Source organism: Canis lupus, chromosome 18 (genome assembly GCF_003254725.2).
Source record: "Canis lupus dingo isolate Sandy chromosome 18, ASM325472v2, whole genome shotgun sequence".
Lineage (NCBI taxonomy): Eukaryota > Metazoa > Chordata > Mammalia > Carnivora > Canidae > Canis > Canis lupus.
In genome coordinates, this window is record NC_064260.1 from 48,061,154 (window position 1) to 48,077,406 (window position 16,253).

At 59.0% G+C, this 16,253-nt stretch overlaps 1 protein-coding gene across 8 annotated transcripts in view; it reads right to left on the reverse strand.

The window, feature by feature from the left end:
- The window catches only part of ANO1 (anoctamin 1), an 81,436-nt gene that overhangs the window by 36,615 nt on the left and 28,568 nt on the right, over positions 1-16,253 (reverse strand). For all 8 annotated transcript variants that reach the window (XM_025451772.3, XM_035701958.2, XM_025451771.3 and 5 more), the window contains 4 exons: positions 13,963-14,004; positions 8,902-8,966; positions 8,120-8,254; positions 4,237-4,397 (listed from right to left, as the gene is read on the reverse strand). In XM_025451772.3, coding sequence (XP_025307557.1) covers positions 4,237-4,397; positions 8,120-8,254; positions 8,902-8,966; positions 13,963-14,004 — 403 coding nt within the window. The remainder of the gene's footprint in view (positions 1-4,236; positions 4,398-8,119; positions 8,255-8,901; positions 8,967-13,962; positions 14,005-16,253) is intronic.

A 16,253-nucleotide genomic window follows, 5' to 3' on the forward strand; every position in this document is an offset into this window, starting at 1 on the left:
TGATGGGATTTATCATGAGGCTATGCTTATTTCTGCACATGCCTGGCTCCCACTCTGAGCAGACGTCCTGGGACGCAGGCGCCACCTCATTGCTCTGTGCCTGTACCTTGCAAGGCAGAGTCTAGCACAGTCCGTGCTCCCAAGCGCCTGTCTTTGCCAACACGAGCCTGCTGATGCCGGTCACACACCCGTGGTGCTGGCTGGAAAGTCCCTCTCTTGGCTCCCCAGTCCTCACTGCACAAAACAAGTGTCAAATCTTTCCAGCAGAACTCCCGTGTTCCCCAAATCCCACAGATGAATCTCCAAATGTAAAAATCTGTAAAAGACCTGCTGTCTTTTTAAAGCTAAGGCAAGCCTAAGGGAGGCAGGGGAGGCGTGCACTGTGCAAAACCTGCAGACCTGCTCAGGGCCAGGCAAGCGTGGGGTGGGCACCCGAGGGAGGGTCCTCCAGCAAGGGTGCTGTGTCCAGGCACCTCCCTCGCTGCGCCCTCATCCTGGGGTAACCATCCTGTCTTGTGGGGGCCCCAGGGTGAGAACTACAGGGAGACTGTGGGATTTTATGCATTTAGGTCCAGGCTGTTCGCTCCAACAAGTGGGACCGATGAGCCCAGAGCCCCAGCCTAGTCGGGAGGCAGGGCTGGGCCGGGTCGGGGCAGGAGCTTCTGGGAGCTGGGGTGGGGACATAGTCCTGGATACTCTCTATCATCCAAGTGTGCGCAGGCTGCGGGCGCTCAGAGCCATTCTGAGCCTGGGGGGAGAGGGACAAGACTGGCCAGCCTCCTCCTGACAGCTGGGGGGTCACGGACCCACCTTTCTGAGGCTCGGGCACAACCCGCATCCGCACGGGGATGACGATGGCCCAAGAAGGAAGTGCAGCCCCCCACGTACGTCCCGTGTGTGTTTCTGCAGGTGACGAAGAGGGTGCTCGTACTTCTGAGATGAAGCTTGCGATGGCCAGAAGCCAATGGAGCTCTCAGGGCTCCTGCAGCACGAGCTGGCCTGGCGCCTGGCGCCTGGCGCGGAACGCTTGCGACTGATGTCTTTCAGCTGAAAGCTCGGGATCCCAGCCTGTGCCCCGTTCCCGGCCTCCCTTGGCCTCCCTTGGCCTCTCACCACTGCGAGGAAGTGGCCCACAGCGGTGCCTTGCACCTGTGCACCTGCGACTTATGTTCTGTCCCCAGGAGGACGTGTGTGTGCGGGGACTCAGGGGGCCAGTTTCCTCCCCACCCTGAGGCTACAGCCGGACAGGCAGGACCCCTGAGGCCGATGCCCCATTCGTCGTGGGGTGGGGGCTGCAACTGTACCCCACGTGCTTCACACGAAGCTGGCCCAGCCATGCCTGCCACCTTCTCCTCAACCCCGGGAAAGGCCCGCAGGAGAGCGGAAACAAAGCACCTTTGCCACGACCAAAGTGTCCTTCTCTGTCGGGGAAACCTTTGGAAAGACAATCACCTGGGGCTTGGGGGCTGGGTTCCTTTTAGGGTTTCCCATGGGGAATGTGGGGATAGGTGGGACAAAACTGGGGAGCCTGGGGCTGGGGAGGGGCTGACAAGGTCTCCTGACTGCTGCTCTGGTCCTTCCCATGGGCCCCCTTCCCCAACTGGCCACACTGTGGCCCCTGGGGATAACCTGGCTTCTCACCATTGGCCCAAGCACCTGCCAAGGAGCTCCCTCTGGTCTTGAGGAAGAGCCCTGGCCACTGTCCCTGTCGGAGCTGGGTCAGCCCTCCTTCCACTTCTTCCCAAGCTGCTCCTTACATTTGCTGTCTTTGACTCAGGGATAAGACACAAAAACACCTTTGATACTGCAGGCCAACTGGCTCTTGATTCCTCAGTGAGAACACTGAGCTCTTTACGGTAGGCCCTTGCTGGGACTCTGGGATTCCCCCTGCACCCTTCCCCTTGCTCTCTGCCCCCAGAGGCTGCCTCACCAGGCCCTGCACCCCTACCACCAGGCCTTTGCACATGCTGCTCCTGCTTGAATCCTGGATTGTCATCTTCCAAGGACAGCAGACACATCAGTTTTGCCTCCTGGCTTCCCCAAACACAGGCACCTCATAAAACTGATCAACCCTCTTCCAGCCAGGCACTGTCACGAACATCTTTACTTCTCACATCGCCCCACGTGTAGGCAGTGCCACCGTGGGTGTGATGATGGCACAGGACCCCTAGTGAGTCAGCCACGTGCTCAGCTTGGTGGATGCTCTGCGGCCAGGACCTCTGATCCCTGCCATGCTGCTTCACAGACGAGGAGGCTGACATTTCCAGGGATGAGGCAGGGAGGGGGCATAGTTGAAGCCTGAGTCCCAAGGGTATAAATGCCCACTGGGTGGCCTGGACAGTCAGAGGGGCACCGAACCATTTAGCAGGTCAGGTCACGGTCACCCCATGGACCACTGGTGGATGTTGGCTTGGCAGCCACATGGGCTCAGGGGCCCACCGGAGGGTGCTTGTGGGGAACCACCCCCACCCAAGCAGCAAGGATGGGGTCGCAGCCGAGGCTTCGGGGAGGGAGACTCCTGGGTGGGCGCTCCTGCTAAGGACACCAGGCTGTGCTCTAGATCCCAGGTGGGGAGGTGGGTGCCCAGCATGCGAGGCGAGATGCTCCAGCTCACAGTTTCGCCAGGACCCGTCCCAGAGCTGGCGGCCACTGCCAGTCACCCCCCACTCAGCTTCCAGTGAGTGTGGACATGTGACCGAGGAGCCAGCCTGGCTGCTCAGCCCTCCCCTCCTCTGCCTGCACTCTCTACCTCCAGACCTCAGGCTCAGCCAACCCTGAGCCTCCCCGCTCCAGGGAGACGGGGCCAGGCGGCACCCTCGGGCCCTGGGACGCCTGCAGCTCCCTTCCTCGCTGACATGTCCCCTGCTGATACCTCGGGCTGAACAGACCCTCTTGGGCGGGGAGGGAGGCTGCCAGCGGCGCAGGGAAGCTGGTTCTGCCTCCACGGTCCCTCCTTTCCTGCAGTGAGACTCCCCGAGCTGCCAGCCTCCCTGGGGTGGCTGCCGAGGTGAGAAGCTCATGTCCTAACCTCGAGGATTCCGAGATTCTGAAAAATTCTCCCCAGTCCAGGGCTTTGGCATGTCACTGACGACCCACTGCACTCAGCAATGGAGTACCTGAACCAAAGCCTCTGTGACTGGCTCCTGAGCCCGCCGCCGCCGCCCCTGGCACACCCACCGTGCACGGGGACGATGCTGAGTGTGCAGAGCCAGGCACAGGCCCCTCGGCAGCGAAGTGAGGCTCCATGAGGTGCCAGCCCGGCTGCTGCCAGGCCCCTCTGTTTCTACACTGAGTCCCCGCACCTCACATGCCCAGCACCTCTGCCCTCGACATCTTCAGAACATGCTGGAGGGGCTCACACCTCTTCCAGGAAGGCTGTCCTGACTTACTCCTGCAGGCATCTTGGCCTCTCTGTGTCCAGCTCCATCTCCTCTAGATGGGAGTCTCTGGAGGCAAGGATCAGACTCTGGCATCCAGGGGACAGCTCAGCACGCTGCTGCTGGGGGGCCGAACCCTGAATGCCCCCTTGGCAAAGCTCTAACAGGGCTACAGAGGAGGGAACGGACCAGTCTCCTGATCAAAAAACACCTGCAGAAATGCATCTAGCCACCTCCATCACCAGCCTCCCAGGCCCCCAGAGTCTGAGTCAGGTACGGAAGTAGGGAAGCGTCCCCAGAGGAGGAGCTGGGTGCCTTGGACTTGGGGCGGCAGTGGAGTCTAGGGTTTAAGGCTATGGGCTCTGGAAACCGCACGTTTGATCCTGGTCTTGGACACCCAGGAGCCGAGTGACCCTGGGAAACTCACATCAACTATCTCTGTGCCTCCACGTCCTTCCCCGTAAAGTGGGCATGTGGAGCCTGCAGGGGGGCTGCGCAGACCCAATGAGAGATGTGCCCCAGGGCCTTCCCAGCACCACCAGGCCCTCTCGGCGCTCAAGCAGCTGCCTTCCTGGGCAATGATCCTTGTCCCAGGAAAGAGGGCCCATTTCTCAGAGCAAAGCACCCTTCTCTGCTGTTCATAAGACGTGGGTCAGAAGGACCAGTCTGCATCTGGAACACAGCACAGACCTGCTCACCTGCAGATACAACAGGGTGTCCTTTCCCCCGACCCTCCCTCCCGCGTTCGTTCCTGGTGAATGTTTGCTGCCTGTGCAAACAAGGAGGAAGGAAGGGAATGTAGGAACCCATCCGAAGTTGCTTTCTGCCCACAGACCCGGGGCAGCCGTGCTCTGCTTACCCCAGAGGGCCATGAATACGGAGAAGAAGACAGTGGCGGGGTTGTCGAAGAGGTGGCTGGCCCGGGCCGTGGCGCACGCTGAGCTCATCTTCCAGTAGCTACAGGTCTTGTCACACAGCGGGCACATGGTGATGTTGTGTCTCTGGTCACACATCTCCATGCTGCAAGACAGGGATCAGCCTGTAAGTCCCCAGGTGAGGACACGTAGGAACTCTGTGCTGGGAGCCACGCGGGGGTGGGACAGAGTGCCGGTCCTGAGCAGCGGGTTGGTGAGGTGACACCGATAAGGCACGCCGGCCAGCTGCAGCTGGTGTCCATGTCCCTTCTCTCTCCAGGACCAGCTTCGGACACAGGTGACACATGCAATCCCAAGGATCCCTGAGCTCAGAAGGGCCTGAGCTTGACTTCCTGTCTCTGTTACCACCTTAAAATTCTTAATGATTTTGAACAAGGCTCTTGCATTTTCATTTTGCATGAGGCCTGCAATTTCTGCAGCTGACTCTGGGTGTGGGCCTGTCCGGACTTGCTGAGTGCTCACTTCATGGGGGAACCTGAGGCAGCAGGACCCACAGCCTGTATGGGAGCCACCTCTAGGAGAAGCCAGGGGCCCATGGCCAGCATCCTCTCTTAGCTGGGCACTGTCCGGGCTTGTGCTAACAGCGGGTGCTGTCTGGGTGCTCATGCTGTAAGGCCCCGGAGGATAGCAAGAGGAACAGGTGAAGCCATAGACACGCTGTGCCCCTCCCGTGTCCCTGCACATCTCAGGCACTATGCAGACTGCCGTTCATATAGGCTCAGTCGTCCTGGCAGGGATGCCATGGGGCAGCTGGCCTCGGGTGAGGCCCGGGCATCTGCCTCAGGGGACGCTTGGGATGCACAGAGGAGACAGATAGCTGGGTTGGAAGGAATGCACCGACGGGTGGTCCAGGCAAGGGACACCACTGTGCAGGGCTCGCTCAGGAGCCAAGGGGTGCCTGGCTGGGATGGTGGGTCCCATTCAACACAGGTTGTTAGCCTGCTGGGCAAACATAAAGTCTGGGGCCAGAGCCCAGCTGCTGCAGAGAGACGAGAGGGGGGCTGTACGATGCCCAGTGGCTTCCCTCCTCCACCAGCACCCTGGCACACAGGCCCTCTCTTGTTGATACTCAAAGATACCAACACTCAAAGGCCATCAGCTGTGTGAGCAGGAGCCTGCAAGAGCATCCACCTGGCCCAGACCAGCTTTGGGGGCTACTATGACCCCATATTCATCAATGAAGAAATAAGCCCAGAGAGGGGAAGTAACGTGCTTAGGGTCATACAGCAGAGTGGGGACTGGGCCCTGTTCTCTATCTGTAAAGCCCAAGCCCTGCATGGCTCTCACACACTGCTCCTGGGTCCTTCTGTGGCTATTCCTGCCCTCTGTGCCCCTGGCCAGGCCCCTGAGCCTCAGACTCAGTTTCTCCTTCTGGAAGATGAGGAGAGGGACCAGAGTAAGGCCCTTCCAGCTCTGGCCTGCCCTGAACTTCCTCCTGTCTGCTGACTTGGATAAGACACCGAGCTATAATAGACACAAGGCAGGAGTGCTCGTTCCCGGGGGCTGAAGCAGGGGGTGTTTTTGTTCCTTATTTCTGGATGCACGGTGAACTTACACACACGATCAGACCTGGCCCATAGCGGAACACCTGCTGAAAGGCTCTCGGGGACCCCCATGCCGGCGCGGTGGGCATTCGGGCTCACTTCTCAGTTACGCTGTGAAAACACTGTGTACATGCGTGTGTACCAGGCACTGTGTCAGGCATGGAGATGGAAAGATGATCATGGTGAGGAGGCTGCTGCCTCGGAGCGCCTGGGGAAGTGAGCGTGCATGTGCATGCATGTGGGAGTGTGTGCATGCGTGGAAGAGGGGCCGGCACACACGGGCGGGGGGGCCAGCCAGCTCTGGGTTCAGTGCTGGGCTCTACCCTGTGTGATCTGTGTGGCTTAGGGCAGGTCATACAGACTCCTCGGGCCTCGGTTTGCTCATCTGTAGAATGGGGGTGCTGGGAATGAAGAACATCCATGCTGTCGGGAGGATTAAACCAGGGAACACACAGGAAGCCCCCGGAACAGTGGTGCTCACCGTTACTATCCCGGGGGTAACCGAGCACAGCTGCTGTGGGGCGGGGGGAGGTGCTGACAAAAGCCCCCACTGTCGCTGGGCCTCCTGGGGCCCTGGTGACCTGGCCAGGGTGTATGTGTGCAGGGCCCAGAGCCCAGAGGGGGCGGGGGCCAGGCCCTGCAGCTCTGCCTGCGGGGGGTACTGCCCGCCGCCCAGCCCTCCTCCCTGTTGGCATAAACAAGGCTAGCCAGACAAAAAGCCTTTTTCGGCTGGTTTGACACCCTCCGCCTCGCCCTTCACGACCCACAGCCAAAATAAAGACAAGGAACGGGAAGGTCTGCTGTGGAGGGGATGGGCAGGGCGGGGGTGGCCGGCTGCTGGCTTCCCTGCAGACCCGGTGGATCAGACTCCAAAGGGGACGCACACCTCCCACTTCGCCCGAGGCACCAACGAGGCAGTGGCCAAGGTGGTCTGCATCCCTGGCCGTGTGTCGGGAGGTGGCGACGGCCTGGCCTAGGGGACCTCGGAGCCCTGGTTGGGGAGGGCAGGCCTGCCCGGGCAGAGCCTCCTGGCCGAGGCCCCGCTGGCTGCGTGGAGCCTCCAGGGAAGGGAGGCAGGGGGGCTGGTGAAGCCCCCAGGGGCCCTTCTACGGGCCATGTCCCTTGGAGCTTTGGAGCTGAAGACCCATCACACCTATAGTCACTGTCCGACCCAAGTGCCGCGGCCTCATGTCACATTAGCCAACAGAGGGACAGGCTTCCTCTGGCCTGTCTATGCCCAAAATAGCCCTGGAGGGGACGGAAGCCAGATTCCTTTGACGTTTTGATCCTGGGTGGGTGGAATATTTTAGGTGTTACTCATGCATCAAAGCATCATTTACACAAAAATTTGCCGGATATGGCCCTTCTGTGCCGCTGAGCCATAATGAGCCAGTCTCTTGGCCAGGTAAGGGACCCGTTTGATCTTTACAGACTGGAACCACAGATGAATTTTCCAAGCCACAGCGCTGCTTTGGAGACGCTGGGCTGAGTTGTAAGAAATACAATGGGACTGAAGTCCTCGGACTTGGTCCCTGAGAGATGCACGCGCCTGGAAGGCAGGGCCTGTCAGCAGGGTCCCTGATGGAGGTGGGGGGGCTGTCGTGCTGGACACACCATGCAGTCGCCTCTGGTTCAGGGCTCGGGCTCGGGCACACAGCTGGGAGACAGGACACTCCCCTGCACACGGGGGACCGTGGCCCCCGGCCTCCCACCGCTTGACTCATGTTCTGGCTGCCACTTTGGGAGAACCACACCCCAGCACAAGGCCAGGCCGTCTGGGGGCCCCCGGCCTTCCTCCAGGAGCTCCCCATGCCTGACGTAACCTGTGGTGAGCAGCAGCAGGAGAGTCAGTTCTAGTTCTGTCCCTGCAAAACCTCCCGGGCCCCCCCACCCTTCCCCAGGGATGAGGGAAGCCAGCGCTGAGATGGGGGACCCAGGGGGCTGAGTCCACGGAGGGACCTGGGCAGAGCCCTTTGTCTCATCGCCTGGGCTCACTAGGAAGCAGCACATTTCCCTGTCACTTAACTAAAACCTCTTAAAAGAGGGCAAAAAAACCTTCCAAGGAGGAAAAGCAGTTGGACGGTTATTTTACATCTTCCCCCAGACGAGAGAGAGTCTCCGGGGGCGTCTGTGCTCAGAAAGGCCCCCACACTCTCCTGGGGGTCTGGGGGTTGCTGGGGGCCCAGTGTAGGGACACAGGGCCCGCAAAGGGGAATGCAGCTTCTCCGAGAGCAGAACGTGTGTGCAGGAGGGATGTGCCTACCTGGGGATGTTGTCATCGACGGTGGCGCATCCGTACAGGAAGACGATGATGCCGACAACAGACGCAGGGATGAGCATCTGGGTGTACACACCCAGCCAGGCGAAGTATAGACCAATCTTCTCCCCAAAGTACTTCCTGCACCACAGGCCAAAGCCAAAGAGAGACAAGCTGATGCTCACTGCACACCAGTGTGGGAAGCACAGCACCCCCCTGCCCAGCAAGGAACAGCTCCAACAGGGCCCAGGGTTCTTCAGAGCAGGGCTCAGAGGGTGTGGGTGGGGGCTCTGGGCCCTGCCGGCAGGTGCGGGGTGCCCCTGTCCTCGGCGTCCTTGGGAAGGTGGGCCATCCCATGTGTGACATGCAGGCTGGGGGCGTGGAGGGCTCCGTCCCAAACCCCACTCAGCGTAGGAGTGGGAAAGAACTCTGGCCTGGAGGTGCCATGAGAACCAACCCTCCTCACATTACGTGCCTCTGGTGCCTTCAGGAGCTTAATAATTTTCATGGGCTGGACTCGGGTTTACAAGTCCCTACAGGACACACATCTGCTCCTCTTCCTGCCCCTGGAGAGAGGACAGCTTTCTCCTTCCTCTCAAGCCCCATCGGCCACCCAGAGCCCTTTCTCCAGCAAATCTATGGGTGACCAGGGCTCCTTAACCTCAGACAGGTTCCCAGGTGCCAAGTATTCAGTGAGGTCAAAACCAACAGACGCCAAACCAGGGACTTGCCTCCCACAGCCTCTGAGCAGCCAGGCCCACTCCCTCTTACCTGGCATCCCCTCTTACCTGACCAGGTCGATGGGCTGGTACTTATAGAAGACCCCGTAGCTCGCCCACTCTTGGTACAGGAGCTGGGGGAGAGCAAGTGGTAAGAGCTCGTGAAGATGGGGCTGAGCCTCCCAGGGCTGGTGTGGTCAGCTCCCGGCTACAGCACCCATTTAGTCAACAAACACTTCTTGAGAGCCGGCCGTGTGCCTGGTACCGTGCTGGGCACTGGGCTTTCAGAGGGGAGCATGGTGACACGGCCTGGAGCTCCGGGGCTCCCACCCTGCCTGGCAGGACAAACCCACATGAAACTTTCAGCTCCAGTAAGGGTCTCAAAGAACCCACCCACGGGGCAGCTGAGCTGGGGCTGGAGGCCGGCGGGAGGCTCCCTGAGCAAGAACAGGCTACATGGGACAGAAGCTTCTGGAATCATTATGGAAGCCCCACTCTTCATGATCTGATCTGGAATTGATCTAAAATGGCCTGACTCTGTGAGACTTTTCCACTTAGGGATCCCGGTTGTCCCTGTCAGACGCCATGGCATTCTTTATAAAGGACAGAGACCACCAGGCTCTGCAGCAGAGAATTACCAGGGGCTAGAATTTTAAAAGCTCTCATGGGGTGCAAAGAGAGCTTGACGTTTCTCTCCTGAGATGGGCTGTCTGATTAACACGGCTTAGTGAAATAAATGAAGTCGACACACACCCCATTACCCCCCAGGCTCTGGGCAGGGATGGTAATGAGCCTGATGGATGGAAAGCCTTGTATGAACACGCAGAGAGTAGTATCCTAAGTAAGACGGCACGTTGGGATTGGGGGTGTTAAAAAAGAAACCCCACCTGTGTGGGTTGCTGGTGCTCTACCAGCCTTAACTCAAAGCCTAAGCCACACAGCTAGGACCCCCTGTGCCTGGCCACCCGGCCCTGCTGGCATCAGACTGGGAATGGGTGGGAGGCAGGTGAGAGAAGGCCCCACGGGCTCCCTGGGCTGCAGGTGTCCTGCAGCCTGCCTTGCATCCTCTTCTTTTCTCTTAACACTTAAACTTAAAACTTGGGGCGGTGGGGGGGAGGGGGCATCTCCTATACTCATGTTCTGCTCTGGCCCCCTGACAACACACCGTTTCATATCATCACCCCAAACGATCTACACTCTGGACTGAATGTGTGTATCCCCCCAGAATTCATCACCATGAAGTCCTAATCCTAATGGGACTGTATTTGGAGACGGGGTCTTTGCAGACACAATTACAGCTGAATGAAGATGCATAGGTGAGGTTTTGACCTGACAGGACAGGGGTCCTTATAAAATGAGAGATGCTAGCGCTTCTTTTCCACATATCCACGGAGGACCCAGCAAGAAGGCAAGAAGGCAGCCGTCTGCAAGCCAGGGAGAGGGCCCTTCCCTGAACGCAACCCTGCTGACCCATAGATTTCCAACCTCCAGAAGCGGGAGACAATGAACGTCTGAGGCTTCAGCCCTGGCCTGCGTCTTCTGTTGTAGCAGCCTGCGCTGACGGATGCACCTGCCCCCCATCTCTCCACGGTCCGGAGCCGATGGCGTGGCATTATGTGCACACAGAGATCTTTACATAATTCTCTGAAAATTAACAAGAGGCTCACCGGGAGGGGTCCTGCTTTCGCAGACCAGGCTGTCAGCTCTGAGAAATAACACGCAGGAAAACACAAGTGCTGTGCTTCCTTAAAAGCCAACACACAACGTGTCTTCAGCAAAGGAGGGAAGCGTTAGAGAAGCAAGACACATCCTTAGGAGAGTGTAAGTGTACCTTGCTATCAGGAGCCTGGGTGTTCCCTGCTCTGATCGCGGTAAGAGGAGTTCTCTAGGTTTTAGGTCTTTCTGCAAGTGCTACGATAGGATTACTGAGCAAGGCCCACATTCTGAAGGGTGAACAGCAAGGCTGGCTGCTGGTAGGTGGCCTCTGCGGCCTCCTGAGGAAGCAGGGAGCATGCCCCCTGCCCCGCCCCGTCTTGGAGGAGACAGACAGGAGTTCAAGGTGCCACTCCTGTGCAGGGATGTGGGCTCTACTGGGCCTCTAGTGGGGTTCCTGGGTGGGGTCTGGTCAGGCCCGCTGCCTCTGAGCCCTGCTGGGCATTCAGGGCAGACCCTTCCCTCTGAGCCCGTGGCTTCCATTACTCTGGTGGAAGCTGTCCCTCCTCCCAGGTCCAAGGGGGGGTCCCCAGGGCTCATGCCCTTGAGAAAGCCACAGAGCTGGAGCTTGCCACATCTGGTCAGGCCTGGTTATGCAGAGGACAATGAAAAGCCCCCCTCCCCCTCCCGTTTCACTCTGTAAGCGGCAAGCTTTGATGAGCATGCACAGCACCTCTGGAAAAGCAGAGCGGCCATCGCTGACCTGGGCAGCTTCCTCCCCGCTGCTGAAATCAAGCTGCTGGTGCAGACCACACACAGGCTGGGAGGCGCACCAGAGGTGGGGGCGGAGGAGGGAGGGAAAGAGGGAGACAGAGGCAGTGCCGGGGGATGGAAGGCCCCCTCAAAGGCACAGCCACGTCACACTGGTCCCTGTGTTCCCAGGCCTGCGGCGGGCCGGCCACCATTCACGGGGGAGATGTGACAGCTGGGGGTACACCCTGGCTTTCTACACAACTGCTTTACATCCGTGGAAGGTTCCTCCTGCCAAGAAGGAAACATCAATCACCCTGCAGCTGGCAGTGTAAAGAAATCAAACTTAAGATTTCCCTGTTACGGTTGGCAGAGCTCCGAGGGTGCACCTCAGCCTCGCAAGCAGGGTGGGAGGTGGCCAACGGGGGGCTGGTGGCTCCAGCCACAGTGACCCTGGACCGCAGAGGGGTCTACTGGGGTTTCTCTGGCCCAAACCTCCCAGCTGAGCCCACACGGCTGGGCAGGCCCGCTAAGGCACGGACGGTGTCATGAATTACTATGTGTGTATGTGCCCCTTGCCGTCTCCCTCTGGAATGGAGGCCCAGGTTCACCTGGTCCGTGTTATCCCCAGAGCCTCAAACAGGGCCCCAGTACATAACTATGGGAGGAAGGAGGGAGAGAGGAAAGGGAAGAAGTAATGACAGGTCAGGGTCCCCACAGGGAGGGAGACAATCCACATCTGGAGTAACTCCCCCGCTCCACGTCCCTGGACGATGGAATGCTCACTCCCAAAGGCCCCGAGTGTCTATGACCCAAGGACCAAGCTGACTATTGTGACCAGGGCTCAGCCTTGGCCTCGGCCTGCCTCTTGCTTAAGCCTTCCCACTTATGCCCTTGTTCCTCCCGCTCAGCACAGGAAAGTGGCGTTGGCTCGGCTGCAGCCCTCTTTCCATTCTGTGATGTATGCAGGACCAGGCACTTGAGGGAACCCCACCACTGATGGGACCAATCATGGGGGAGCCATGGATTTTGTCCCTGGGAAAAACAAAGTACTCAGAACCAGGTCACTTAAGATGGAGCCACATGAGAGAATGAGAAGTTCTCCAAAGCTCTGAGTTAGGACCCAAACACCTATCTGGGACATTCCTCCTTCCTCCCTTCTCCATCTGTTCTATCTTATCCACCAACCCATTATCTACCCATCATCAAATCATCTACCCATCATCCAACCATCCACCTATTCATCCCCACTCATCCATCTATCCAACTACTCATCCATGCGTCCATCTGTCCACCACCCATCTATCATCCATCATCCAACCATCCATCCATCCATCTATCCACCCATCCACCCATCATCCATCCATCCACCCATCTATTCCCACTCATCATCTATCCATCCAACTACCCATCCAACTATCCATCCATCCATCCATCCATCCATCCATCCATCCATCCATCCAATATTCCTGGACTTCCCCCATGGACCAGGCCTGGTACACACAGCTGGGACATTAAATTCAGTGGGGCTGGGGGTGGGGGTGGTAGAGGGTGGGCAGCGTTCCAGGCAGAGGGAACAGGTGGGTCTGGATAAACCCAGAGTCATGTTTGCTGGGTCTGGAGCCCAGTGGTGCTCAGTAAGTAGCTCCTGAATAAGCAACTGAATCAGAGATAGTTTTGGCAGCAGGTAACTACTGGCTGAGTCGTCTCAGGTTAGTCAGGTGGCCAGGGAGGCAGGTGAGGAGAAGGCCTCAGTGGCCTGTGACCAGGAGAACTGAATTAGGCCTGAAAGGGCGTTGCTGGTGCCCAAGGAGGAAGCATATGTAGGTGAAGGAGGCCAGACACGTGGCCACAAAGGGATGGAAGAGGATGGACTCTGAGGCCAGAGTTGGCCCAGACAGGCCTGGGGAGGGGACGGTGCTTCTCCAGCAGGATCTTTCTATGGGGGTTCTGCAAGTCGCTGGGTCTCAGATGAATGCCAGATGTTCCACTAAAAATAACCAAATATGTCATTTTCGAGCTAAATCTGATAGTATCTTCAGCTGGATTCCTGGGCGGGCAAGTTGCATCCAGTACCAAAGGTTTAAAAACACGTATGGGGGGCTGGAGGGAGGCAGGGACGGAGAACATTCCATACACAGAGGTTCCCACCCCGAGACCTGGGACAAGGCCACCATTGTGAGGTCCTCGGGGAAGCATCTCCACCCACCGTGGAGGACGGAGGGGAAGTGGTCGCGCTGGCGGCGGGGACGCAGGGAGCCCGGGCATGCAGAAACAGCCAGAACACGGAAGAATAAACAGTTCGCTCTGTGTCTCCAAAGCGTAACCCCAGGAACACCACGGTCATTAGAAAAAGTTCCAGGTCAAATGAGCTGAGAAACACCACGTTGAACCCCGTCCACAGGTCTCCCCGGCGTGCGGAGGGGCCGTGGCTCCATGTGGCTGGCCACTGTGGGGGCCACGCAGGATCAGGCCGGGTGTCCGCAGGCGTGGGTGCAGCAGGTCGATCACCCCAGGGACACACAGGTTTTGGGGCTGGCGGGGAGCACACCCTCTCCCTCACACATGCCCCGTAACCTGCCCCCATACCTCTTAGACCCAGAGAGGGACACAACCTGGTGGGCCGGACTTCAGCCCGGTCCCCCAGACGGCACTGGCAGTGCTGCTGCCCACGGGCCACCTTGTAGCCCTGTGCCACCCGCGGCCCTCCGCTCCGCATCCACTCACCTTTCTGTCGTTGAAATCCACGTTTTCACCTTCGTAGTCTCCCTGTTCAGGAGAAAGGAGAAAAGGAAAACCGTCACTGCCTGATGGAGCTGGCGAGGAGCTCAAATCTACAAGGCTTCCAAACATAAGCACCAGCTGCACTCACGCACATAGAACCCTGGGCAGCAGGTCGCAGGCCAGGCAGGGAAGGCTGGCGGGGAGGCTCCGCAGGTGTCACGGCCCCAGCCCAGCGCCCACCCACCACCACCCCCATGGCTGGGCAGCCACCACGTCCGGGAAAGGACCCCCCTGGCTCTTCCAGAAACTGGCAGCATGAAAGACGGGGGTCCCAGGGGGCTGTTAGGATTGTTTCAATAGGGTGAATGTGCATCCCCCCGTCAGGAGGTCCTTGAGGCTCTCCCTGCCAGCCAGTGCACCCTTTTACTCCCAAGGGCTCCAACAGGGCAGGAAGTTTGACAGTCACTGTGCCTAGAGAACCCCACTTAGGGCAACACTGAGGTTCAGAGGAGCAAAGCAGCTTTTCTGGGACAGACAGCTAAACTGGTCAGACCTGGGACTTGGATCCAAGTCTTCGAATCCAGTGGAAGAGAAGGAGGGCCTGAAAGTCAGAAGTCCACCCAGTCCGGCCAACAGCTGGTACTGAGGGCCCAGTGGGAGCAGCCACAGAGAGGCCCCGTGTGGCCCCGGGGGTGCTGGCCTGGCCTGGCCAACGGCCTCGAGGATCACTGGGCACCGATAGCTCTTGGGGCCCCTGGAGTCCAGCAGGGGCATGTTCCAGCCCCCGGCTCCTTCTAGGACCCTCCGCCTTCTCCAGGCAGGAGCACTTGGCCACCAGGCCAGCCCCCCGTGCTCTCTGAACACAGGTGCTCTGAGACCAGGGTCACTACGATTCCCCCACCCCCAGCACAACCTCTGAGGCCTTCCTGGCGAGTCCTCCCCCGGCCGGGGCAGCCACACCATTCCTGCAGTACCTGGTCTACCCGGGACCTCGAGGGTGGCAGACGCCAACCAGGATGGAGGCTCCCAAGCCGCCAAGCGGTCCGCTGAAATGTCAGTCCTTTCCCTGTGCTCGATGCACTAATTCCAGGAAACTCCTTAGGGGCAGACTCCTACTCCGCACACGGCACCCAGCACCGTGCCTCACGGATGTTCTCGGAGGACGATTAGACACAGTAAGCACGGCCATGGAAGGGGGAGGGATGCCATGGGCCACACACTGAGGGCAGCAAGCCCCAACGTAGGACAGCTCAGCCATGAGATGGATGAGGACAGACTGAAAGCAAGAATCACACAGCAGGCAGCGAAGAGCTCGGTGCCAGAGCCTGGCTGTGCAACTGCACTCTGACCGCTTTGGGGCCACTTATCTTCCCGAAGGTTTGAACGTCAGCTTTGTACTGAACGGGGCAGGTACCCTTCGGCTGCAGAGGGGTAAAATTCTGCATTCTCTCTAGACGCCCAAAGGCCTGACTCTGGCTGGAAAGAATCTGGGAGTGATGCTGGCCGTGTGCTCCCCACCCCGGGCAAGCCTCTGGGGCAACTGCAGCCTCAGTTTCCCTGTCGGTTGGGTGGAACCAGACCCCACACAGAGGGCCTCTCCACTGCTGTATAAGGTTCAAGGCTGATGGTACAGGAGGAGTTTCTGGGATGTGGATCTCGGAGCTGCTTTTCCTGGGATAAACTGTTGGACACAGACAGGCCCAATGGGTCAGGCTCCTGGAAGAATCGATTCCCCAGACAAATGTGGCGGCGGAGACCAGGAAGAGGGTGCATGTGGCCCCCAGGGAAGGAAGAGGCAGTGGCACAGCCAGGGGATGGAGTAGCCTCGTGTCCACCAGGGCCGGCTCTCGCCCCAGCTCCCCTACAGCGGCCGTGTGACCTGGAGCCAGTTATTAGACCTCCCTGCGGCTCCGTCTACACCAGGTCAGATGAGAAATAGCTCCTAGGAAACATAGCTTTTTGCCTGCAACAGGTGCTCAGAAATGTCAATTTCTCCCTTTTTCCCTTTCAAGCCTTAAAGGGCTGACTCCAAACAGGCAGGAGGCCAGAAGGGCCCTAATAGCTCAGCAGGGCTTAGCAGCTGAAAGACCCAGTTTGGGATGGGGAGGCACCGTTTTCCTGGAGGCAGTGGGGCAGGTGAGCACCTGCTGCTGGGACCATGATGGGTGGTGACCAAGGCCCCTTTGGCCGGGACCTGTGGGGTCTGAGCCCTGCCCCTGAAACATGCAGCAGGTCACCGGCCAAGGCAACTTCCTCCACACCAACCCAAATCAGTGCTGCGTTCAGTGAGCACC